Source organism: Cibotium barometz, chromosome 65 (genome assembly GCF_041138505.1).
Source record: "Cibotium barometz isolate CiBa-2024 chromosome 65, ASM4113850v1, whole genome shotgun sequence".
Taxonomy (NCBI): domain Eukaryota; kingdom Viridiplantae; phylum Streptophyta; class Polypodiopsida; order Cyatheales; family Cibotiaceae; genus Cibotium; species Cibotium barometz.
In genome coordinates this window covers 6,237,990-6,263,705 of record NC_141110.1, presented here as the reverse complement: position 1 = coordinate 6,263,705, position 25,716 = coordinate 6,237,990, and the positions used below count along the sequence as shown (strand labels likewise).

Sequence of the window (25,716 nt, the reverse complement as noted above, 5' to 3'; positions counted from 1 at the left end):
CATGCATGTGGCACATTAAGGCTCTACCCAAGAGAAACTTTAAGCATGGAATATAAATATTCTATCAAAATGAGAGAGAAAGAGAGAGAGGGGGAGGAAGAGAGAGAGAGAGAGGATATGCACTTGATGATAGGAAGAGCCCACAATACAATCTTGTTAATATGAAAAGTAGGGATACAAGCATAAGGGTCACAAGTCTTGAGGATGTAGAGGATGACTAGAGTGATAGCCTAAGGATGATGGATAGAGATGAAGGATAATGGCTCAGGTATGGATGGATCTCTATTCTCTCTTATGTTGCTGCCAAGACTATGACCCTTTTTATAGGCCTCCAAGAGTACAAAGCTATTTCATATCATGAGATATTACAAGGTTTGGTGTCCTCTTAGCCTGCCATGTGGTGGCGGGATATTTTGGATAGATGAGGATGGAGATACTTCGGATATCCAAGGTGAGTTGGGGTTACATGAGCTAAAATATCTCCAAGTAATCCTCCAAAATGAGCCTCTCCAAGGATATGTAGATGGTGTGTAGAGGCTTAGTGAATCCTAATGGATGTTTCTAGAGATGGTGGGTTTCTCCCACAAAACAAATTCTTGAGATAATACCAAGCTTTGATATTTAGTTACTTTATTACAAAAAAAGGAAAGGTAGACTTTGCATGCCTTATTCCATAAATGGAAGGTTGGAAATTGTTGATGAAGTGGAGACCACCTTTGAATATCTCTTTTGGAACCTTGTATCCTTCTAGCAAAGTCTCGGGGGGTTCACCTCAAAAAATGTTGGTGTACCACGTGAGTTCAATAGGAGGGGTTTTTTAGTTAGAAACATTGAGAAAAATTAACACGATTACATTAACATGAGAGGTTCTTTAATTCAACTTTAGAAAAGAATCATTTAGTTCATAAGTAAAGAGGGGTTGTTTTATTGGGGGAAAATTTTTAGTTAAGGGGTTTTTTAAATACCTCTTGAACGCACGTGATACCTAGGGTTTTCTAGGAGTGCACCCCCCGAGAGCCAAGTGCGCATCCTCATTTGTTTTCTTTATTTTCTAGTTGGAGGAGCCTTTCCTTACATGCCTTTATTGGCTTACATATTTTTTCAAAAGGTAGGCCTAAGACTAGTGAGGCTACTTTTAGGAATATATATATATATATATATATATAATCCAAAGATGGTTTTGACTTTTGTAAGTTGATGATAAATTCTCCAAAAAAGGAAAGGAATTAAGAATTACATGGAGGGTGGCATGTGTGGGGTTGTTCATGTGGGAGAGAAGCTTGATGAGGGTTTGGGCGAGCATGTGTGTGCGGGATGGCTCGGGGTAGCCCACATGGGCCCGGGTGGAGAGGCTATGCATGAGAGTGTGAGGAGGGAGCTTCCAGCATGCGTGTGGGACAAGTGGGATCCATGTAAACACATAGGCATGGGTGGGTCCATGTGGGCCCCAGAAGGTGGTGTTGGAGAAAAAGAGGGTGGGAGAGGGGAGATTGATAAATGAGGGAGAAAAATTATATTATATAGCATATATATGTATATATATATATATATGGTGTAGCATGGCTTTTGTATCTATTAGGTGTGAACTAGAAATAAATACAATATGGTGGTGTAAATAATATATATAGTAGTATCATAGGATAGCTAGGATAGGACATAGTAGGTTGGGTGCAAAAGGAGACTTTTAGAAAAAAGATATCTTAGGCATAAATATATATACTTAGGATTTATTTACTTGTGAAAGTATATATATATATATAAAGATGAGAGAAAATATGGCAAATAGTAGGTGGTAGAAATATGCATACTTATAGTGTAGTTATAGATATAGTACCAAAGGGATTTTGAAAAGGTAGAAGGGAGATGGGGGGCAAGATTTTGTGCATTTTTCCAAATCCCTATGAGAAAAAATTAATGCATGGTAAATTTCAATTTACCCTGTCTCAACACATTATAGGAGGATTTTTTTCTTTGTGGGTGGTGGTCGCTCAAATCAAAAGGCTTGGAGAGGGTTTACTTTCACAGGAGCAGTGAGCACTAGGCTTACGAAGAGGATGACGATGGAAATGGTCACTATAAACTCGCGCAGAAGCAGGCCAGTCGACAGGCATTCCAGTCCCCTGAGCTCGGATTTTATCGGCTTGCGAGATAATGGAGAGTCCCGAGTCCCCTGCTGCTCATGTTGCTAGTCCTCCTGCTGTGAGCCTTCTAAGCGAGGTCCACCGAATAAAAATCCCGCCTATCCCTTGCTCTTTCCCCTGGAAGAACCACCCCGACTTACCAGGAGCTGACGGAGTTGTCCAATGCCTGGGTTGTGGCGCACTTTGCCAACCTGCCTGGCGCTGACGGCAGGCCCACCTCCTTCGCGGCGGAGCAGCTGATCAAGTCCGCCTTCCACATGCAGGCCACGCTGCCCTTTGCCACGGGCATCAGCAAGCGCATGCCGCCCATCATCAAGATGATGGACTGGTTCTTCATGATTGACAACGTCCTGGATGACCCCAGCGAGATGGGCGCCGACCCCGCCCGTGCAGACAAGCTGGTGGACAGTGTGCTCACCGTCTTCCGCGACACCTATGTGCACCCCTCGCCCAGCCCCAGCCCCAGCCCCCTGGTGCGCATCCTCACTGACACGGCCGAGGAATGGTGGGCGGAGATGTGCGAGGAAATGCCGCCCAAACAGAAGGGCCGCCTTAGCAAGGCCTTCCAGGACTACCTGGAGGCCAACCGCCAACAGGTGCCCTACCGCAATGCCCGCCATCTTCCGGACGTTAACACCTACTTTCAGATCCGCGCCGACTCCATTGGCTGGTGGCCCTGCGCCGTGCTGATTGAGCATTCCCAGGGCTTCGAGCTCGATGATGAAGCCCTTTCTCACCCTCTCCTTGTCTCCCTGCAGCAGAACACGGTCCAACATATCTTCCTCGTCAACGACATCATCTCCTTCAAGAAGGAGTACATCCAAGGGGACTTCTGCAACATCATCTCCATCCTCTACTTCAGGAAGCTTTTCCACTCTCTCCCTGACGCCTCCGGCATGCCTAGTAGCTCTCCTACCTTGCAAGGGGCAGTGCTGGAGGCGTTGCAGATGATCAAGGACAGAGACGAGGAGTGCGTTCGAATCATGGACGAGATAAGCAAGTGCGATGCCCTAATGCACAAGCCCGGCATGGCTGCCTACTTGGAGGGCTTGGGCTTGTGGATGTCCGGGTCTATCTATTGGCATCTCGTGAGTGGGCGCTACAGTATCTGTGCTACCACAGATCTGCATGTGCAACCACCGGATCTCCATGCTCACCACCAACACGACATGTATCCCTCCATGTTAGATTCGTTCCTATAAGGTAACATGCATGCTGATGATAGATGTACTTTGCCGAGGGAGTCATAGGCTAATGGTTTCGAGGGTGCGTGTGTGGGCTCTGTGCTCGCAAAAAAAATATGATATAGTACTTTGAACTCTTCGCGTAATATCAGCCTTGTTCTACTTTTGTGATTTGATGCTCTTTAGTCTCCTCCTGCTTATTACATTTTTCTGCCTGTCGTGGCACGATTTCCTAAGATTTTTAGTCATGATTGCAATGTTTCTATTCATGAAGGTGGCATCGTGATTTTTTTCGACAACAAATCTCACACTGTTTTTACACGGTTATCCACAATGGGCCATACATCTTGCTAGATTCAGAGTCTTGCATGCATTTATCCTGCTGTATCTATCCTACTAGATTGAGAACCTACTCTCACTTCCATGCCTGCAGGGCAGAGTATCCCTTTGAAAGACTAGTGTTTTATTGCTTCCATGCCTGTGGGGCAGAGTATCCCTTTGAAAGACTCCTGTTTTGAGTAGCCATAAAGCACCCAACCTCTACTTTTGCTATTAATTAATCTAAATGTTTAAAAAAGAAATTGTTGGACCTGAAGTTCTTTAAGGTTTTAGATCTTTGATATACAAGGTTTGGTAGATTCATGTCATGATGCTAATGTGAAATTTTGCATAGCTATTTGACTCGTGTCTCTTTTCTCTAAGGGTCGTTTTTGCAAAATCAGGGTACCCAGTTTTGTCCACTGAGGCACCCTGTAAACAGTAAAAAAATAGGCATTTGTTTATATTTAGTGGCTAATCTCTCCTAGCTAATGAAAGAATTTTCTTTCAAGTTATTTTGTTGGAACATCAAATGTAAAGTTGGGAATATAGTTGCATAATATGATTAAGCATTAAATAGTTGAAAGTCCTCATTTCCTTAGGTACAAAGTCAATATATACACCCTATCCCAAATTTGGATTGATTCCATAAAATACTAATATCTTTTACATATAAACTCATATGAGATTCCCATTTTGGACCTTAGATCTTCACATATTTTAGAGCTTAACTTGATTTTTTGAGAAAATTTCAAGCTATTTGTCTATTTTCTTTAAATATTTCAATGAGTTTAAAGTGTTATAATATATGCCACTTTTTGTACCCACAATAACTACCACTTAAAATGCTCAATCTTGTAGATCAAAAGAGTGGTAGTAGGTAGTGAGACATTAATAGAATAAGGTGGTTACTTAAAATTGCAAATCCAATGGTTAGATTTTTAATGATCTCTTTTCCAAAATTCTTCCACACCTTTCCTAGCTCCTCCTTACTTCACATGCATGTGGCACATTAAGGCTCTACCCAAGAGAAACTTTAAGCATGGAATATAAATATTCTATCAAAATGAGAGAGAAAGAGAGAGAGGGGGAGGAAGAGAGAGAGAGAGAGGATATGCACTTGATGATAGGAAGAGCCCACAATACAATCTTGTTAATATGAAAAGTAGGGATACAAGCATAAGGGTGACAAGTCTTGAGGATGTAGAGGATGACTAGAGTGATAGCCTAAGGATGATGGATAGAGATGAAGGATAATGGCTCAGGTATGGATGGATCTCTATTCTCTCTTATGTTGCTGCCAAGACTATGACCCTTTTTATAGGCCTCCAAGAGTACAAAGCTATTTCATATCATGAGATATTACAAGGTTTGGTGTCCTCTTAGCCTGCCATGTGGTGGCGGGATATTTTGGATAGATGAGGATGGAGATACTTCGGATATCCAAGGTGAGTTGGGGTTACATGAGCTAAAATATCTCCAAGTAATCCTCCAAAATGAGCCTCTCCAAGGATATGTAGATGGTGTGTAGAGGCTTAGTGAATCCTAATGGATGTTTCTAGAGATGGTGGGTTTCTCCCACAAAACAAATTCTTGAGATAATACCAAGCTTTGATATTTAGTTACTTTATTACAAAAAAAGGAAAGGTAGACTTTGCATGCCTTATTCCATAAATGGAAGGTTGGAAATTGTTGATGAAGTGGAGACCACCTTTGAATTTCTCTTTTGGAACCTTGTATCCTTCTAGCAAAGTCTCGGGGGGTTCACCTCAAAAAATGTTGGTGTACCACGTGAGTTCAATAGGAGGGGTTTTTTAGTTAGAAACATTGAGAAAAATTAACACGATTACATTAACATGAGAGGTTCTTTAATTCAACTTTAGAAAAAAATCATTTAGTTCATAAGTAAAGAGGGGTTGTTTTATTGGGGGAAAATTTTTAGTTAAGGGGTTTTTTAAATACCTCTTGAACGCACGTGATACCTAGGGTTTTCTAGGAGTGCACCCCCCGAGAGCCAAGTGCGCATCCTCATTTGTTTTCTTTATTTTCTAGTTGGAGGAGCCTTTCCTTACATGCCTTTATTGGCTTACATATTTTTTCAAAAGGTAGGCCTAAGACTAGTGAGGCTACTTTTAGGAATATATATATATATATATATATATATAATCCAAAGATGGTTTTGACTTTTGTAAGTTGATGATAAATTCTCCAAAAAAGGAAAGGAATTAAGAATTACATGGAGGGTGGCATGTGTGGGGTTGTTCATGTGGGAGAGAAGCTTGATGAGGGTTTGGGCGAGCATGTGTGTGCGGGATGGCTCGGGGTAGCCCACATGGGCCCGGGTGGAGAGGCTATGCATGAGAGTGTGAGGAGGGAGCTTCCAGCATGCGTGTGGGACAAGTGGGATCCATGTAAACACATAGGCATGGGTGGGTCCATGTGGGCCCCAGAAGGTGGTGTTGGAGAAAAAGAGGGTGGGAGAGGGGAGATTGATAAATGAGGGAGAAAAATTATATTATATAGCATATATATGTATATATATATATATATGGTGTAGCATGGCTTTTGTATCTATTAGGTGTGAACTAGAAATAAATACAATATGGTGGTGTAAATAATATATATAGTAGTATCATAGGATAGCTAGGATAGGACATAGTAGGTTGGGTGCAAAAGGAGACTTTTAGAAAAAAGATATCTTAGGCATAAATATATATACTTAGGATTTATTTACTTGTGAAAGTATATATATATATATAAAGATGAGAGAAAAAATATGGCAAATAGTAGGTGGTAGAAATATGCATACTTATAGTGTAGTTATAGATATAGTACCAAAGGGATTTTGAAAAGGTAGAAGGGAGATGGGGGGCAAGATTTTGTGCATTTTTCCAAATCCCTATGAGAAAAAATTAATGCATGGTAAATTTCAATTTACCCTGTCTCAACACATTATAGGAGGATTTTTTTCTTTGTGGGTGGTGGTCGCTCAAATCAAAAGGCTTGGAGAGGGTTTACTTTCACAGGAGCAGTGAGCACTAGGCTTACGAAGAGGATGACGATGGAAATGGTCACTATAAACTCGCGCAGAAGCAGGCCAGTCGACAGGCATTCCAGTCCCCTGAGCTCGGATTTTATCGGCTTGCGAGATAATGGAGAGTCCCGAATCCCCTGCTGCTCATGTTGCTAGTCCTCCTGCTGTGAGCCTTCTAAGCGAGGTCCACCGAATCATAATCCCGCCTATCCCTTGCTCTTTCCCCTGGAAGAACCACCCCGACTACCAGGAGCTGACGGAGTTGTCCAATGCCTGGGTTGTGGCGCACTTTGCCAACCTGCCTGGCGCTGACGGCAGGCCCACCTCCTTCGCGGCGGAGCAGCTGATCAAGTCCGCCTTCCACATGCAGGCCACGCTGCCCTTTGCCACGGGCATCAGCAAGCGCATGCCGCCCATCATCAAGATGATGGACTGGTTCTTCATGATTGACAACGTCCTGGATGACCCCAGCGAGATGGGCGCCGACCCCGCCCGTGCAGACAAGCTGGTGGACAGTGTGCTCACCGTCTTCCGCGACACCTATGTGCACCCCTCGCCCAGCCCCAGCCCCAGCCCCCTGGTGCGCATCCTCACTGACACGGCCGAGGAATGGTGGGCGGAGATGTGCGAGGAAATGCCGCCCAAACAGAAGGGCCGCCTTAGCAAGGCCTTCCAGGACTACCTGGAGGCCAACCGCCAACAGGTGCCCTACCGCAATGCCCGCCATCTTCCGGACGTTAACACCTACTTTCAGATCCGCGCCGACTCCATTGGCTGGTGGCCCTGCGCCGTGCTGATTGAGCATTCCCAGGGCTTCGAGCTCGATGATGAAGCCCTTTCTCACCCTCTCCTTGTCTCCCTGCAGCAGAACACGGTCCAACATATCTTCCTCGTCAACGACATCATCTCCTTCAAGAAGGAGTACATCCAAGGGGACTTCTGCAACATCATCTCCATCCTCTACTTCAGGAAGCTTTTCCACTCCCTCCCTGACGCCTCCGGCATGCCTAGTAGCTCTCCTACCTTGCAAGGGGCAGTGCTGGAGGCGTTGCAGATGATCAAGGACAGAGACGAGGAGTGCGTTCGAATCATGGACGAGATAAGCAAGTGCGATGCCCTAATGCACAAGCCCGGCATGGCTGCCTACTTGGAGGGCTTGGGCTTGTGGATGTCCGGGTCTATCTATTGGCATCTCGTGAGTGGGCGCTACAGTATCTGTGCTACCACAGATCTGCATGTGCAACCACCGGATCTCCATGCTCACCACCAACACGACATGTATCCCTCCATGTTAGATTCGTTCCTATAAGGTAACATGCATGCTGATGATAGATGTACTTTGCCGAGGGAGTCATAGGCTAATGGTTTCGAGGGTGCGTGTGTGGGCTCTGTGCTCGCAAAAAAAATATGATATAGTACTTTGAACTCTTCGCGTAATATCAGCCTTGTTCTACTTTTGTGATTTGATGCTCTTTAGTCTCCTCCTGCTTATTACATTTTTCTGCCTGTCGTGGCACGATTTCCTAAGATTTTTAGTCATCATTGCAATGTTTCTATTCATGAAGGTGGCATCGTGATTTTTTTCGACAACAAATCTCACACTGTTTTTACACGGTTATCCACAATGGGCCATACATCTTGCTAGATTCAGAGTCTTGCATGCATTTATCCTGCTGTATCTATCCTACTAGATTGAGAACCTACTCTCACTTCCATGCCTGCAGGGCAGAGTATCCCTTTGAAAGACTAGTGTTTTGTTGCTTCCATGCCTGTGGGGCAGAGTATCCCTTTGAAAGACTCCTGTTTTGAGTAGCCATAAAGCACCCAACCTCTACTTTTGCTATTAATTAATCTAAATGTTTAAAAAAGAAATTGTTGGACCTGAAGTTCTTTAAGGTTTTAGATCTTTGATATACAAGGTTTGGTAGATTCATGTCATGATGCTAATGTGAAATTTTGCATAGCTATTTGACTCGTGTCTCTTTTCTCTAAGGGTCGTTTTTGCAAAATCAGGGTACCCAGTTTTATCCACTGAGGCACCCTGTAAACAGTAAAAAAATAGGCATTTGTTTATATTTAGTGGCTAATCTCTCCTAGCTAATGAAAGAATTTTCTTTCAAGTTATTTTGTTGGAACATCAAATGTAAAGTTGGGAATATAGTTGCATAATATGATTAAGCATTAAATAGTTGAAAGTCCTCATTTCCTTAGGTACAAAGTCAATATATACACCCTATCCCAAATTTGGATTGATTCCATAAAATACTAATATCTTTTACATATAAACTCATATGAGATTCCCATTTTGGACCTTAGATCTTCACATATTTTAGAGCTTAACTTGATTTTTTGAGAAAATTTCAAGCTATTTGTCTATTTTCTTTAAATATTTCAATGACTTTAAAGTGTTATAATATATGCCACTTTTTGTACCCACAATAACTACCACTTAAAATGCTCAATCTTGTAGATCAAAAGAGTGGTAGTAGGTAGTGAGACATTAATAGAATAAGGTGGTTACTTAAAATTGCAAATCCAATGGTTAGATTTTTAATGATCTCTTTTCCAAAATTCTTCCACGTTGTCAGAAGGCTTGTAAATATTACTAATATAATTAGTAAAATTACTTTTTTAATGTAAATCATCTAAAACCTAAAGGAACTAGTGTAATTATTATGGTGCATCTATTGAAAAAAATTTAGATCAATTTAAGTATGGAAAGATCATTTTTTAATCATTTCATTATATTTTTGATTAATTAGACTAATTTATATTGATTTAAGTTATATTGGATTGATTTAAGTGCATGTGTATTTTCTATTAGTTAACTGGATCTCATTTGAAGAACCTTGCCCCCCCTCCCCTAAATTTCTCTCCAATCATTGTCCCAATCAACCATAAACTAGACAAAACTCAACACCCTGATCTTGTATCAGCCCCTAATTTATTACCTTGGGTGTAGGATATGATTTTAAAAATTTTGATAAACCTTATATGATATAAAGCACCCAAGATAACCCAACAACGATATGATGGCTTCTTGGGCATCGACATGATGGTAGTGTGTGTAGGATTCAATGCTCATCCTTTTCTGTTTGTTGTGGCTTTCCTCGACTTCGTGTTCCCTGGCTTTCCATTCCAGGTGATGTGTTGGGATTCTCTCATCCCTATCCTTATGCTTAACTCTTTTATGTTGTTGTTATGGCAAAATCGCTTGCTCGACCTCGTGCTCCTTCCAGTTTTGTCTACTCAGGTACCCTGTAAACAATAAAAAAATAAAAATTTGTTTACATTTAATGGCTAATCTCTCCTAGCTAATGAAAGAATTTCCTTTCAAGTTATTTTGTTGGAACATCAAATGCAAAGTTGGGAATATAGTTACATAATATGATTAAGCATTAAATAGTTCAAAGTCCTCATTTTCTTAGGTACAAAGTCAATTTATACACTCCTATCCCAAATTTGGATTGATTCCATAAAATGCTAATATCTTTTACATATAAACTCATATGCGATTCCCATTTTGGACATTAGATCTTCACATATTTTAGAGCTTAACTTGATTTTTTGAGAAAATTTCAAGCTATTTGTCTATTTTCTTTAAATATTTCAATGACTTTAAAGTATTATAATATATGCCACTTTTTGTACCCACAATAACTACCACTTACAATGCTCAATCTTGTAGATCAAAAGAGTGGTAGGTAGTGAGACATTAGTAGAATGTGGTGGTTACTTAAAATTGCAAATCCAATGGTTAGATTTTGAATGATCTCTTTTTCAAAATTCTTCCATGCTGTCAGAAGGCTTGCAAATATTAATAATCTAATTAGTAAAATTACTTTTTTAATGTAAATCATCTAAAACCTAAAGGAAGTAGTATAATTATTATGGTGCATCTATTGAAAAAAAAATAGATCAATTTAAGTATGGAAAGATCATTTTTTAATCATTTCATTATATTTTTGATTAATTAGACTAATTTATACTAATTTAACTTATATTGAATTGATTTGAGTGCATGTGTATTTTCTATTAGTTACTTGATCTCATTTGAAGAACCTCCCCCCCTAAATTTCTCTCCAATCATTGTCCTAGTCCAGCATAAACTGGACAAAACTTGACACCCTGATCTTATAACAACCCCTAATTTGTTACCTTGGGTGTAGGATATGATTCTAAAAAATTGATAAACCTTATATGATATAAAGTACCCAATAAATTCCAACAATGATATGATGGCTTCTTGGGCATCGACATGATGGTAGTGTGTGTAGGATGCAATGCTCGTCCTTTTCTGATTGTTGTGGCTTTCCTCGACTTCGTGTTCCCTGGCTTTCGATTCCAAGTGATATGTTGGGATTCTCTCATCCCTATCCTTATGCTTAATTCTTTTATGTTGTTGTTATGGCAAAATCGCTTGCTCGACCTCATGCTCCTTCCCTTTTGATTCTAGGTGATATGTTTGGATTTTTGGATTCTATGCTTTGGTTTGATGGGTGTCTCTACTGTGCTTTAATTAGGGTTTACATTAAAAAAAATCGGCTTTCATGCATGTGCTCTGGTTAGGTTAAAAAACACATGCGTGCCTAGTTTAATTACGATTTTATGGGTGAATTCATGCGTCTCTATGAATGCCTGTGCTCTGGTTTAGTTAGATTAAATTTTTTTCCCATACGTAGGGGCTTTGATTTAATTAGGTTTTTTTTTGCCATCCATGCTAATGCATGTTTGTGCATGCATGTCCTCTGCTTTGGGTTTTTATTTAATGCCCATGCATCCGTGGTGTATGGTTTGATGGGTTTTTTTTTTAAAGTTTGCATGTTCATAAGAAATATTTTTTCCCCCTACTTTCTTTTCTCTTCTGCTATGGTTTACTAGGATTTTAGCCTTATCTTTTGGCATGTTGTCTCGCACTAGGTATATGCTATCAAAATAAATCTCTATGATTTTTTGTGATGCCTTCTATCTGTGTACTGTTTATGTGTCTATCTTAGATGGCTCCCTCTCATGGTGTTGTGTCCTCAATCATGATCCTTCTACTTATGTTCCTAGACGTTTCATGTCTGTATGCTATGTGTGTCTATTTTAGATAGCTCCCTCACGTCGTTATGTCCTCAGTGTGATGATCCTTACACTTTTATTTGTATATACTTTGTTTTATTGTGTTTGGCATGCCTAAACTTTTTTGTATGATTTATGTCCTTCTCTTGTTGTCCATCGACATGTACATGGCAAAGCTCCAATCCATACCCCTCTATTGGATGCCTTACATTTAGTGCTTGTTGGGGGTCATCTAGCTATGGCTAACATCCAGTGTTGTTGCCAGTTTCACCGCCTTGAATATTCATTAAAAGCAACAACTTTCTTTTTATAACAACCTTTTTACTCAATCTTGCGACTAAATCTTGCGAACATGTAGTACCTAGGCAGAGGTAAAAGGGAAAAGGGGAACTATCCAGGATACGGGAGAGAGAAGCGAGTAGGGAGTGTCAATTGTGGGCTGTTGCATTGTATTTTGGGCTAAGATTTCACTCTAATTGACAATGAGTGTTAGTATGATTATCCATTCTCTGTACTGTACAAGTCTATTCAATTCTTAGTTTGTGTATCTGCTTTTTGTTTGAATATGTTCTCTCGCTGGAGTCTGAGGTCAATGTCATCCATGTCTGGACGTGACTCTTATTTAAAAATAGAGTTAGGAGCCATGTCAAGAATCTCATCAGATTCAAGAACTAACCTATGCGTTGTGGCAACCAACTCCCTAAGCTTAGGCAAATCGGCGGTACAATGTGGTAGCATTGGCTTATCGCATTGGGCATAGTGGCTTAGTTGCATCTCCTCCAGAGCTGACTAGGTGGTTTGGAACCACTCAAGTGTTGGGTTTTGACTGGACACGGACACTTTTGGTGATTCTACTTGGGGAAACTGGTATGCCAGGTAGGGGAGTAGAGAGATAGAGGTTACTATAGGTTAAGCCCTGCACAGTCACAATAGAGTAAACTAGTCAAAACAAGCCCAAAAAGAAAGCACACACTAACTAGTGTCAGGAAAGCTAACTAGAGAATCATAAGAGCAAAATGGAGCAGGCATGGAGAACGAAGGAAGCTCAAATAGGGTAATGTGGTACTGACACATAGACAGGTTAAAGATGTAGAACAAGAAGCACCATTGCACCGATCATCGCACCATCCAAGCAGATTAGAAAACGAGATCCACAAGAGCTCAAGAGACTGATTTCGGAACAACTAAGGAATCACGAAGAAGATTTCAAGGGACCAGACGTGATTCCACAACAGGAGGAATGTCTGATTGCGGAACCACTAAGGAATCAAGACCAAGACCACCACCTAGGAACTACCAAACACGAGGCAGGAAGATCAGAAAGGGGAAAGACTGGTAGCTATGGGTAGGATTTCCCTCAAGTTAAAAGCCAAGAGTGAGAAGGATCCAATTGCCCACATCTTTGCCTTTGAAACCACATTCTAGGCAAACAGAGCTCTATTGGGGAAAAAAGACGGAGTATTTTGCCACAACATTGGGTGGCAAAGCCACCAACTTGTATGGCCAGTATGGTCTAGAACACTCCCAGATATTTGAAGAGCTGAAGAATGCCTTTCTTAAAAGATTCAGGAAAGACAAGACCATAATGGAGGTAATAGAAAAGCTGTAAAGGATGACACAAAAAAAGAGGCCAATAGAAGACTACATAGCCAAATTTAGAGCAATGCTGATGTGCCTAGACCAGCCCAACTATCCCACTTCAGCATGCTGAGCCAATGGTTTGTGAGAGGACTGAGGGAGAAGCTCCAGCCGAATGGTAGTAGCCTCGTATGACGTGAAAGTCCTAACCTTCGAACAAGTGGTGGGCAGGAGATGCTAGAGATGGAGGAGTCCTAAAGCAAACAAGCAAGGACTCTAAGAAAAAGAAAAATAAGAACAAGAGGAAGAGGAAGAAGAAAGATGAAGAAACCTCAGAATCAAATTTCGGAGAAGATACCTCAGAGATAGAATCTAGTAAGGAGTTAGATGCCGAAGAACGGAAGCCTCAAACAACGAAATGCAGAAAGTAGGCAGACAAAGTTCAGGAAGAACTAAGAGCCCGCCCTAGCCAAGATTGCGAGAGGACATGTAGGATCCAGACTCGGACCAGATGTTTGGTGCATGAGATGTAACAATAAAGGGCACACGAAAGAGGAATGCCAGTTAAGAGGGACACAGCTAGTGTGCACCATCTGTAGAAGGGACCATCACTCTATAGAGACGTGCTGCTATAACACACAGAACAAGAGCCCAAGAAAGGTGAAAAGGGAGTAGCAGCAAGCCCCCGTTGTTAAAACTAGGTCGCCCCATAGGACCTCAAATAAAGAGACCATATGGAAGAGGAGGTGGAGGTGGGAGATTTGGTCCAAGGAGAGACTACTTCTATTGCAATGGTCTACGGCACAGGCAGAGTGACTGCCCCATATTTTAGCACCATCAATAGGAACTGTAGGAGGCAAGGCCACCAAGGAAGGTAAACATAGCAGGAAATGATGTGGCTGTGAATATGGTGAAAATAGGCCATGGGGCAAGAAAGGAAAAGCCACCAGAAGTGATGGCCATGACAAGATCACAACGACTTGTCAAGTTGTCAATAGGCAAGAATGCAGAACCAGAATAGAGATAGAAGCTAGAGCGATGGGCAACACAACAGACAGTCCGTGATCAACTCACCAAACTAGTGAAAAGTGCACAAGGAATGATGAGGACCATACAAGAAATCCACACTTGGGAAATTCTCAAGGAAATCTAGACAACAAGACAAACTTGATTCAAGAGGAGAGAAGAAGTGGTGGCAGGAAAGAAGCCAGTTTTTGCAATGAGAGGGAAATCAGAGGACATGCGTTGAAGTGCCAATTGGAGCCAATCATAGCCCAAAGAAGTAGAAGCGTTATAAGAAAAGAAGTGGAGGAAAATATGGAAAACATCTAGAATGGAAAACTGACAAGGGAAAGTCAGCAAAAAGAGAGAGAAGAAAACCAAGAGGAAGAAAGGATATGCAAAGGCCAAGATGGGCCCACTAGAAAAAGGAGAAAAGCAACAATTCTAGGAAAGAATATGACTTGTAGCATGATCTCAACAAGATGAAATTGAACCTCACGTTAGATCACATTGTGAGTCGAGTTTCCAATTATAGGCAGAAGCAGCTTCAAGCTATAGTGCCAAGTGAGTCCCTTGATCATTCACTGACTATCTCTATAGGGCATCCGAATCTTGTCATTATAGTTTCATCAAGAAACTTTGCCTACAGATGGCGCCTTGTAGACTCTACGAGCCTTGGCCTCTACCCATTTCGTATAATAATCAGTGGGCCAACAAAATTTATTTGTTTCCTGTCCTATGAGCAGGTGGTTTGAATGAGCGAACAGAGTCACGACCCCACTTCTAGAATGGGTTGAGTGGCAGGACTGGATTATGGGGCATTCCATCTACATCCTTGGTTGCCCCATCCTCTGGCACATGTCACACTCTTTTTAGAACTTATGCACATGTTTTAATGTAATTGGCCACCATGGACCTACTTGTAATACCTTCCGTCCTGTGATTTCTCTAGAAAAATGCCCACCACTTACACCTTGATGTTCTTCTTCTAACACAACATGTTGCTCATGCTCGGGGACACATCTCCTCAGAATCTGGTCGATGCCCATTTTGTAGAGCTTCGTACTCACTAATATGAATGACTTGCTCTAGAGAGTCAGCTTCTTTCTTTGATCTCTAGACATGTACTCTGGAAAGAAAACGTTAGACAAGAATTGCAACATTTTGTCCTACTAGTTGGGGCTTTCTCCTTCTATGAGGAAAAGCTACACATTTGGGAAATCGTCTTCCACCCCTTCTGGTTCTTCTCATGTTTCTAGACATATGACAGGAAGTCTGCCACCATTGCATGTTTGTTCCCGAGGGTGTGCCTTATGTTGAACTCAAATTCTTGTAATAACAAGAGCATCACCTCTAGCCAACTTTCTTGACGTATCACAGTCCTCGAATCTCTCCACGTTTCTACATTCAGCTGCACGTCGTTCCAGATCCTGCACTGGCACCTATATCATATTCTCATTTGGCACTATAGCTTGAAGCGGCTTTTTCCTATAATTGGAAACTTGACTCAGCATGTGATCTAACGTGATGTTCAATTTCATCTTGTTGAGATCATCCTCCAAGTCATATTCTTTCCTAGAATTGTTGCTTTTCTCTTTTCTAGTGGGCCCATCCTACAAGTCATCTTCTTTCCTAGAATTGTTGCTTTTCTCCTTTCTAGTTCTTGGCCTTTGCATATCCTTTCTTCCTCCTGGTTTTCTTCTCTCTCTTTTTGCTGACTTTCCCTTGTCAGTTTTCCATTCTGAATGTTTTCCATATTTTCCTCCACTTCTTTTCTTGCAACACTTCTACTTCTTTGGGATATGATTGGCTTGAGTTGACACTTCAACGCATGCCCTCCGATTTCCCTCTCATTGCAAAAATTGGATTCTTTCCTGCCACCATTTCTTCTCTCCTCTTCATCAAGTTTGTCTTGTCTAGATTTCCTTGAGAATTTCCCAAGCATGGGCTTTCCTCTATGGTCCTCATCATTTCACTAGTTTGGTGACTTGATCATGGACTGTCTGTTTTTTTGCCCATTTCTCTAGCTTCTATCTCTAATTTTTTTTTGCATTCTTACCTATTGAAAACTTGACAAGTCCTTGTGATCTTGTCATGGCCATCACTTCTGGTGGCTTTTCCTTTCCTGCCCCATGGTCTATTTTCACCATATTCACGGCCGCTATGTTTACCTTCCTTGGTGGCCTTGCCTCCTGCAGTTCCTATTGATGGTGCTAAAATATGGGGCAATCACTTTGCCTGTGCCCTAGACCATTGCAATAGAAGCAGTCTCCCCTTGGACCAAATCTCCCACCTCCACCTCCTCTTCCATATGGTCTCTTTATTTGAGGTCCTATGGGGCGACCTAGTTTTAACAATGGGGGCTTGCTGCTACTGCCTTTTCACCACCCTTGGGCTCTTGTTCCGTGTGTTATAATAGCACGTCTCTATAGAGTGATTGTCCCTTCCACTTCCACAGATGGTGCACACTAGTTGTGTGCCTCTTAACTGGCATTCCTCGCTCGTGCACCAAACATGTGGTCTGAGTCTGGATCCTGCGTGTCCTCTAGCAATCTTGGCTAGGGCGGCTCTTAGTTCTTCCTGAACTTTGTCTGCCTGCATTTCATTTTTTGAGCCTTCCGTTCTTCGGCATCTAACTCCTTACTGGATTCTAACTCTGAGGTATCTTCTCTGAAATTTGATTCCGAGATTTCTTCATCTTTCTTCTTCCTCTTGTCCTTATTTTTCTTTTTCTTAGAGTCTTTGCTTGTTTGCTTTAGGACTCCTTCAGCTCTAGCAGCTCCTGTCCACCACTTGTTTCGAAGGTCAGGTCTTTCAGGTCATATGAGGCTACTGCCATCCGCTGGAGCTTATCCCTCGGTCCTCTCACAAACCATTGGCTCAGCATGCTGAAGCGGGGCAGTTGGGTTGGTCCAAGCGCATCAACATTGCTCTGAATTTGGCTATGTAGTCTTCTATTGGCCTCTTTTTTTGTGTCATCCTTTGCAGCTTTTCTAATACCTCCATTATGGTCTTGTCTTTCGTGAAACTTTTCAGGAAGGCCTTCTTCAGATCTTCAAATATCTGGGAGTGTTCTAGACCATGCTGGGCATACAAGCTGGTGGCTTTGCCACCCAACATTGTTGCGAAATACTTTGTCTTTTTCCCTAATAGAACTCTGTTTGCCTAGAATGTGGTTTCAAAGGCAAAGATGTGGGCAACTGGATCCTTCTCACTCTTGGCTTTTAATTTTGGGTACTTGAGGGAAATCCTACCCATAGCTCCTAGTTTTTCCCCTTCCTGGTCTTCCTGCCTCCTGTTTGGTAGTTCCTGGTGGTCTTTGTCTTGATTCCTTAGTGGTTCCACAATAAGTCATTCCTGCTGTTGTGGAATCATGTCTGGTCCCTTGTAATCTTCTTCCTAATTCCTTATTCTACAATGGTGCAATGGTGCTTCTTGTTCTACATCTTCAAATTGTCTATGTGGTAGTACCACATTTTCCTATTTGAGCTTCCTTCGTTCTCCATGCCTGCTCCATTTTGCTCTTATGATTCTCTAGTTAGCTTTCCTGACACTAGTTAGTGTGTGCTTTCTTTTTGGGCTTCTTTTGACTAGTTTACTCTATTGTGACTGTGCAAGGCTTAACCTATAGTAACCTCTATCTCTCTACTCCCGTACCTGGCATACCAGTTTTCCCAAGAAAAATTGCCAAAAGTGTCAGTGTCCAGTCGAGTCCCGACACTTGAGTGGTTCCAAACCACCTAGTCAGCTCTAGAGGAGATGCAACTAAGCCACTATGCCCGAGCGATAAGCCAATGCTAGCACGTTGTACCGCCAATCTGCCTATGCTTAGGGAGTTAGTTGCAACAACGCATAGGTTAGTTCTTGCATCTGATGAGATTCTTGACATGGCTCCTAACTCTATTTCTAAATAGGAGTCACGTCCAGACATAAATGACATTGAACTCAGATTCCAGTGAGAAGACATATTCAAACAAAAAGCACTAACACAAACTAAGAATTGAACAGACTTGTACAGTACAGAGAACGGATAATCACACTAACACTCATTGTCTAGTAGAGTGAAATCTTAGCCCAAAGTACAATGCAATAGCCCACAATTGACACTCCCTGCTCCCTTCTCTCTCCCGTATCCTGGATAGTTTCCCTTTTCCCTTTCACCTCTACCCGGGTACTACATGTTCGCAAGATTGAATTACAAGGTTGTTATAAAAAGAAAGTTGTTGCTTAATGAATATTCAAGGCGGTGAAACTGGCAACAACAGTGGATGTTAGCCATAGCTGGATGACCCCCAAAAACAGTGGATGTTAGCCATAGCTGGATGACCCCCAACAAGCATTTAATGTAAGGCATTCAATAGAGGGGTATGGATTGGAGCTTTGCCATGTACATGTCGATGGACAACAAGAGAAGGACACAAATCGTAGAAAAAAGTTTAGGCATGCTAAACACAATAAAACAAAATATATACAAATGAAAGTGTAAGGATCATCACACTGAGGACATAACGCCGTGAGGGAGCCATCTAAAATAGACACACATAACACACAGACACGAGACATCTAGGAACATAAGTAGAAGGATCATGACTAAGGACACAACACCATGAGGGAGCCATCTAAGATAGACACACATAAACACATAGATAGAAGGCATCACAAAAAATAATAGAGACTTATTTTGATAGCATATACCTAGTGCAAGACAACATGCCAAATAATAAGGCTAAAATCCTAGTAAACCATAGCACAAGAGAAAAGAAATTAGGGGGAAAAAATATTTCTTATCAACATGCAAACTTTAAAAAAAAAACTCATCAAACCATACAGCACGGATGCATGTGCATTAAACAAAAACCCAAAGCAGAGGACATGCATGCATAGACATGCATTAGCATGGACGGCAAAAAAAAAAACCTAATTAAATCAAAGCCCCTACGTATGGAAAAAAAATTAATCTAACTAAACCACAACACAGGCGTTCATGTCAAATGGTGGGTGAATTCATGAATTCACCCATAAAATCGTAATTAAACTAGGCACGCATGTGTTTTTTTAACCTAACTAGAGCACATGCATGAAAGTCGGTTTTTTTAATGTAAACCACAGTATGGACACCCATCAAACCAAAGCATAGAATCCAAAGCTGACCACCAAATTAAACTAGGCACGCATGTGTTTTTTTAACCTAACTAGAGCACATGCATGAAAGTCGGTTTTTTATATGTAAACCACAATATAGACACCCATCAAACCAAAGCATAGAATCCAAAGCTGACCACCAAATCCAAACATATCACCTAGAATCAGAAGGGAAGCAGCATCAGGTCGAGCAAGCGATTTTTCCATAACAACAACATAAAAGAATTAAGCATAAGGATAGGGATGAGAGTATCCCAACACATCACTTGGAATGGAAAGCCAGGGAACACGAAGTTGAGGAAAGCCACAACAAACAGAAAAGGATGAGCATTGCATCCTACACACACTACCATCATGTCGATACCCAAGAAGCCATCATATCGTTGTTGGGTTATCTTGGGTGCTTTATATCATATAAGGTTTATCAATTTTTTTAAAATCATATCCTACACCCAAGGTAATAAATTAGGGGTTGATACAAGATCAGGGTGTTGAGTTTTGTCTAGTTTATGCTGGATTAGGACAATGATTGGAGAGAAATTTGGGGAGGGGGGGCAAGGTTCTTCAAATGAGATCCAGTTAACTAATAGAAAATACACATGCACTCAAATCAATCCAATATAACTTAAATCAATATAAATTAGTCTAATTAATCAAAAATATAATGAAATGATTAAAAAATGATCTTTCCATACTTAAATTGATCTAATTTTTTTTCAATAGATGCACCATAATAATTACACTAGTTCCTTTAGGTTTTAGATGATTTACATTAAAAAAGTAATTTTACTAATTATATTAGTAATATTTGCAAGCCTTTTGACAACGTGGAAGAATTTTGGAAAAGAGATCATTAAAAATCTAACCATTGGATTTACAATTTTAAGTAACCACCTTATTCTACTAATGTCTCACTACCTACTACCACTCTTTTGATCTACAAGATTGAGAATTTTAAGTGGTAGTTATTGTGGGTACAAAAAGTGGCATATATTATAACACTTTAAAGTCATTGAAATATTTAAAGAAAATAGACAAATAGCTTGAAATTTTCTCAAAAAATCAAGTTAAGCTCTAAAATATGTGAAGATCTAAGGTCCAAAATGGGAATCTCATATGAGTTTATATGTAAAACATATTAGTATTTTATGGAATCAATCCCAATTTGGGATAGGGTGTATACATTGACTTTGTACCTAAGGAAATGAGGACTTTCAACTATTTAATGCTTAATCATATTATGCAACTATATTCCCAACAAAATAACTTGAAAGGAAATTCTTTCATTAGCTAGGAGAGATTAACCACTAAATATAAACAAATGCTTGTTTTTTTATTGTTTACATGGTGCCTGAGTGGACAAAACTGGGTACCCTGATTCTGCAACGACCCTTAGAGAAAGAAGACACGAGTCAAATAGCTATGCAAAATTTCACATTAGCATCATCACATGAATGTACCAAACCTTGTATATCAAAGATCTAAAACCTTAAAGAACTTCAGGTCCACCAATTTCTTTTTTAAACATTTAGATTAATTAATAGCAAAAGTAGAGGTTGGGTGCTTTATGGCTACTCAAAATAGGAGTCTTTCAAAGGGATACTCTGCCCCACAGGCATGGAAGCAATAAAACACTAGTCTTTCAAAGGGATAATCTGCCCTGCAGGCATGGAAGTGAGAGTAGGTTCTCAATCTAGTAGGATAGATACAGCAGGATAAATGCATGCAAGACTCTGAATCTAGCAAGATGTATGGCCCATTGTGGATAACCGTGTAAAAACAGTGTGAGATTTGTTGTCGAAAAAAATCACGATGCCACCTTCATGAATAGAAACATTGCAATGATGACTAAAAATCTTAGGAAATCGTGCCACGACAGGCAAGAAAATGTAATAAGCAGGAGGAGACTAAAGAGCATCAAATCACAAAAGTAGAACAAGGCTGATATTACGCGAAGAGTTCAAAGTACTATATCATATTTTTTTTGCGAGCACAGAGCCCACACACGCACCCTCGAAACCATTAGCCTATGACTCCCTCGGCAAAGTACATCTATCATCAGCATGCATGTTACCTTATAGGAACGAATCTAACATGGAGGGATACATGTCGTGTTGGTGGTGAGCATGGAGATCCGGTGGTTGCACATGCAGATCTGTGGTAGCACAGATACTGTAGCGCCCACTCACGAGATGCCAATAGATAGACCCGGACATCCACAAGCCCAAGCCCTCCAAGTAGGCAGCCATGCCGGGCTTGTGCATGAGGGCATCGCACTTGCTTATCTCGTCCATGATTCGAACGCACTCCTCGTCTCTGTCCTTGATCATCTGCAACGCCTCCAGCACTGCCCCTTGCAAGGTAGGAGGGCTACTAGGCATGCCGGAGGCGTCAGGGAGAGAGTGGAAAAGCTTCCTGAAGTAGAGGATGGAGACAATGTTGCAGAAGACACCTTGGATGTACTCCTTCTTGAAGGAGATGATGTCGTTGACGAGGAAGATATGTTGGACCGTGTTCTGCTGCAGGGAGACAAGGAGAGGGTGAGAAAGGGCTTCATCATCAAGCTCGAAGCCCTGGGAATGCTCAATCAGCACGGCACAGGGCCACCAGCCAATGGAGTCGGCGCGGATCTGAAAGTAGGTGTTAACGTCCGGGAGATGGTGGGCATTGCGGTAGGTTATCTGTTGGCAGCTGGCCCCTGGAAGGCCTTGCTAAGGCGGCCCTTCTGTTTGGGCGGCATTTCCGCCCACCATTCCTCGACCGTGTCAGTGAGGATGCGCACCAGGAGGCTGGGGCTGGTGGGCGAGGGGTGCACATAGGTGTCGCGGAAGATGGTGAGCACACTGTCCACCAGCTTGTCTGCACGGGCGGGGTCGCTGGGGCCATCCAGGATGTTCTTCGAGGGGAAAGAGCAAGGGATAGGCGGGATTATGATTCGGTGGACCTCGCTTAGAAGGCTCACAGCAGGAGGACTAGCAACAGTGCTAACAACATGAGCAGCAGGGGATTCGGGACTCTCCATTATCTCGCAAGCCGATAAAATCCGAGCTCAAGGGACTGGAATGCCTGTCGACTCTAGCCTGCTTCTGTGCCAGTTTATAGTTTATAGTGACCATTTCCATCGTCATCCTCTTCGTAAGCCTCACTTAGATATATGAATTTAAATAAATAAATACATATATGAGTTTAATATATAAATAGATAGAATTTTTTTTTCATGATTGTTTTGATCTTGATATATGTATGTACTTTTAGCATAAAATTTAATTACTAGAAATCCTCTTTTTTTTAATTCATCAATTATATATAATATAAAAATTAATTTTTTCATGATTACAATAACATTCTTTCAATTAATCTAGGATGATAGTTCTTAGAATATGGTAGGAAGTCCTCCTTTCATGCTTTGAATGAAATTATTTTATGTGTAATTTTTAAAAATTTTGTTATAGCTCCGCTGCTATGACTGATAAATCTCAATTATTTTAAAAGATAAAGCTTATCTTTAAGAAAATGATTAGAATGATCCCTAATTAGATCATTAATGCATAATGAATTGAATCATCAATATTCATGAAATACATAAATTAAAAGTATAGGGAAAGCCATTAATTTGGTCTTAAGCATAGGTTAATCTTGGATTAAGAAAAAGCTTTATGAAAAGCTTCATTTGGATTGAGAATAGGTCATGAGTATGACCATTTCTTGAGTGAGAGAGAGAGAAATTTCATAAACACCATTAGAATTAAGCATAAATGGAAATTCATGTAATTCTTTACTATCATTCATCAATTAACTTCAATAGCATTCATCAATTTATGTAATTCTTTACTACCATTCATCAATTAACTTCAATAGCATTCAAAAACCATTCCAATTAAGCTTCTCAAGCTTGAGGGGGGTTGAAAAGAGAGAAACATCGAGAAATTATAGAAAAGATAAAAATTCTCTGTTTACCTTACAAATTGCTTGATTCTTTGTTCATGGTAGAGGCCCCTAACCAATCAATTGGTTTAGTATGTTGATGGAGCCACCAATGGGGATTGAAGAAAGAGAGAAGCTCCAATTTCTTCAATTTGGAGAGAATTTTAAAAACTAGCATTATTTCAGCATAATTCTAGTATAGTAAAATTCTCCTATTTTTTTCAAAGGACTCATGTTCTATTCATATGAGAGGGAGGCTCTAACCAAGACCAACTGATTTCTAGAATTTTTCAGATTTAGTTTGATTGAATTTGGACTAGATTTGGACCTAGTTTGGTTCTTTTTTGATTCGGTTTGGTTCCTTTTTGATTCGGTTTGGTTCCTTTTTAATTTGGTTTGGTTCAAGAGAGAGGAGAGATAAAAATATCACATTATTTTTTAGTTTAAAACTCATTCAAGCATGTGAAGTAGGCGCCTCATTGAAGGGACTCCCCTTCCTTACATATGTGTCAAAATGGAATCATTATACCCAAAATATCTCATATTTTTTATATTACTCATAGTTACCTTGTACATAGTCAACTCTTCATCTTATGTGAGCATTTACTCATTTTTGGATAATTTCTTTTACAAATTGGATTTATCTCCTCCCCACACATGGCTTGATCTTATTGGCCCATAGGAACCTTAATTTGAAATCACCCCTAGGATAATGTCTCTTGAACCGATTATACTTAATTTCTAATACTCCTTCAGAAAATCTTTTTGAACTTCTGTTTCAGAGAATCTTATTTTAATAATATAAGAAATTTTTCTATCTAAAAATATTCGAAATTTGAATATTCTCTCTCTAGAATATTTTCTCTCTCTATGCCAAAACAGGCAGAGATAAGATCTTTTATATTTTTGAAGAGGGGATTGATTACAGGGGGAAGATACTGGACATCTTGAGAGGATGGGGAGGAATCTTACATGTTACATCAACTTGATGCAAAACATCAACTCTTAGCCAAAAAGTTGATGTTTTACATCAACTTGTTGTAAAACATCAACTCTTAGCCAAAAAGTTGATCTTTTACATCAACTTGATGTAAAACATCAAATCTTAGCCAAAAAGTTGATCTTTTACATCAACTTGATGTAAAACATCAACTCTTAGCCAAAAAGTTATTACAAACCTTGATGCAAAACATCAACTCTTAGCCAAAAAGCTGATGTTTTACATCAACTTGATGTAAAACATCAACTCTTAGCCAAAAAAATGATGTTTTACATCAACTCTTAGACAAAAAGTTGTTACATCAACTTGATGCAAAACATCAACTCTTAGCCAAAAAGTTGATGTTTTTCGAAAAAGTTGTTGCTCCACATGAAGTTGGCCAAAAAGTTGATGTTTTTTCGGAAAAGTTGCTCCACATAAAGTTGTTACATCAACTTGATGCAAAACATCAACTCTTAGCCAAAAAGTTGATGTTTTACATCAACTCAGCCAAAAAGTTGTTACATCAACTCTTAGCCAAAAAGTTGAGGTTTTTCGGAAAAGTTGTTGCTCACATAAAGTTGGCCAAAAAGTTGATGTTTTTCGAAAAAGTTGTTGCTCCACATAAAGTTGTTATATTAACTTGATGTAAAACATCAACTCTTAGCCAAAAAGTTGATATTTTATATCCACTCTTAGCCAAAAAGTTGTTACATCAACTTGATGCAAAACATCAACTCTTAGCCAAAAAGTTGATGTTTTTCGAAAAAATTGTTACTCCACATAAAGTTGTTACATCAACTTGATGCAAAACATCAACTCTTAGCCAAAAAGTTTATGTTTTACATCAACTTGATGTAAAACATCAACTCTTAGCCAAAAAGTTGATGTTTTACATCAACTCTTAGCCAAAAAGTTGTTACATCAACTCTTAGCGAAAAAGTTGATGTTTTTCGGAAAAGTTCTTGCTCCACATAAAGTTGGCCAAAAAGTTGATGTTTTTCGGAAAAGTTGTTGCTCCACATAAAGTTGTTACATCAACTTGATGTAAAACATCAACTCTTAACCAAAAAGTTGATGTTTTACATCAACTTGATGTAAAACATCAACTCTTAGCCAAAAACTTGATATTTTACATCAACTCTTAACCAAAAGATTATTACATCAACTTGATGCAAAACATCAACTCTTAGCCAAAAAGTTGATGTTTTTCGGAAAAATTGTTGCTCCAGATAAAGTTGGCCAAAAAGTTCATGTTTTTCACAAAAGTTGTTGCTCCACATAAAGTTGTTACATCAACTTGATGCAAAACATCAACTCTTAGCCAAAAAGTTGATATTTTACATCAAC

The 25,716-nt window shown here is 40.2% G+C and overlaps 2 protein-coding genes and 1 pseudogene across 2 annotated transcripts; 2 read left to right on the top strand and 1 right to left on the bottom strand.

Moving 5' to 3' along the window:
- The first annotated feature begins 2,289 nt into the window (after positions 1–2,289).
- On the top strand, positions 2,290–3,535 carry LOC147602873 (microbial Terpene synthase-like protein 13). Its single transcript, XM_086797249.1, has one exon. The coding sequence runs from the start codon at positions 2,399–2,401 to the stop codon at positions 3,341–3,343; it is 945 nt and encodes a 314-aa protein (XP_086653375.1). The 5' UTR covers positions 2,290–2,398; the 3' UTR covers positions 3,344–3,535.
- A 2,920-nt stretch (positions 3,536–6,455) lies between these two features.
- On the top strand, positions 6,456–8,141 carry LOC147602872 (microbial Terpene synthase-like protein 13). The gene has a single exon (XM_086797070.1). It carries the CDS (start codon positions 6,796–6,798, stop codon positions 7,984–7,986), a length of 1,191 nt encoding a protein of 396 aa, XP_086653196.1. The 5' UTR covers positions 6,456–6,795; the 3' UTR covers positions 7,987–8,141.
- A 12,771-nt stretch (positions 8,142–20,912) lies between these two features.
- Positions 20,913–22,536, bottom strand: LOC147602871 (microbial Terpene synthase-like protein 13; annotated as a pseudogene).
- Positions 22,537–25,716: the final 3,180 nt, after the last annotated feature.

Bases quoted from the DNA above. Each gene is read 5' to 3' on its own strand.
- LOC147602873 (XM_086797249.1), top strand. From the start codon at position 2,399: ATGCAGGCCACGCTGCCCTTTGCCACGGGCATCAGCAAGCGCATGCCG.
- LOC147602872 (XM_086797070.1), top strand. From the start codon at position 6,796: ATGGAGAGTCCCGAATCCCCTGCTGCTCATGTTGCTAGTCCTCCTGCT.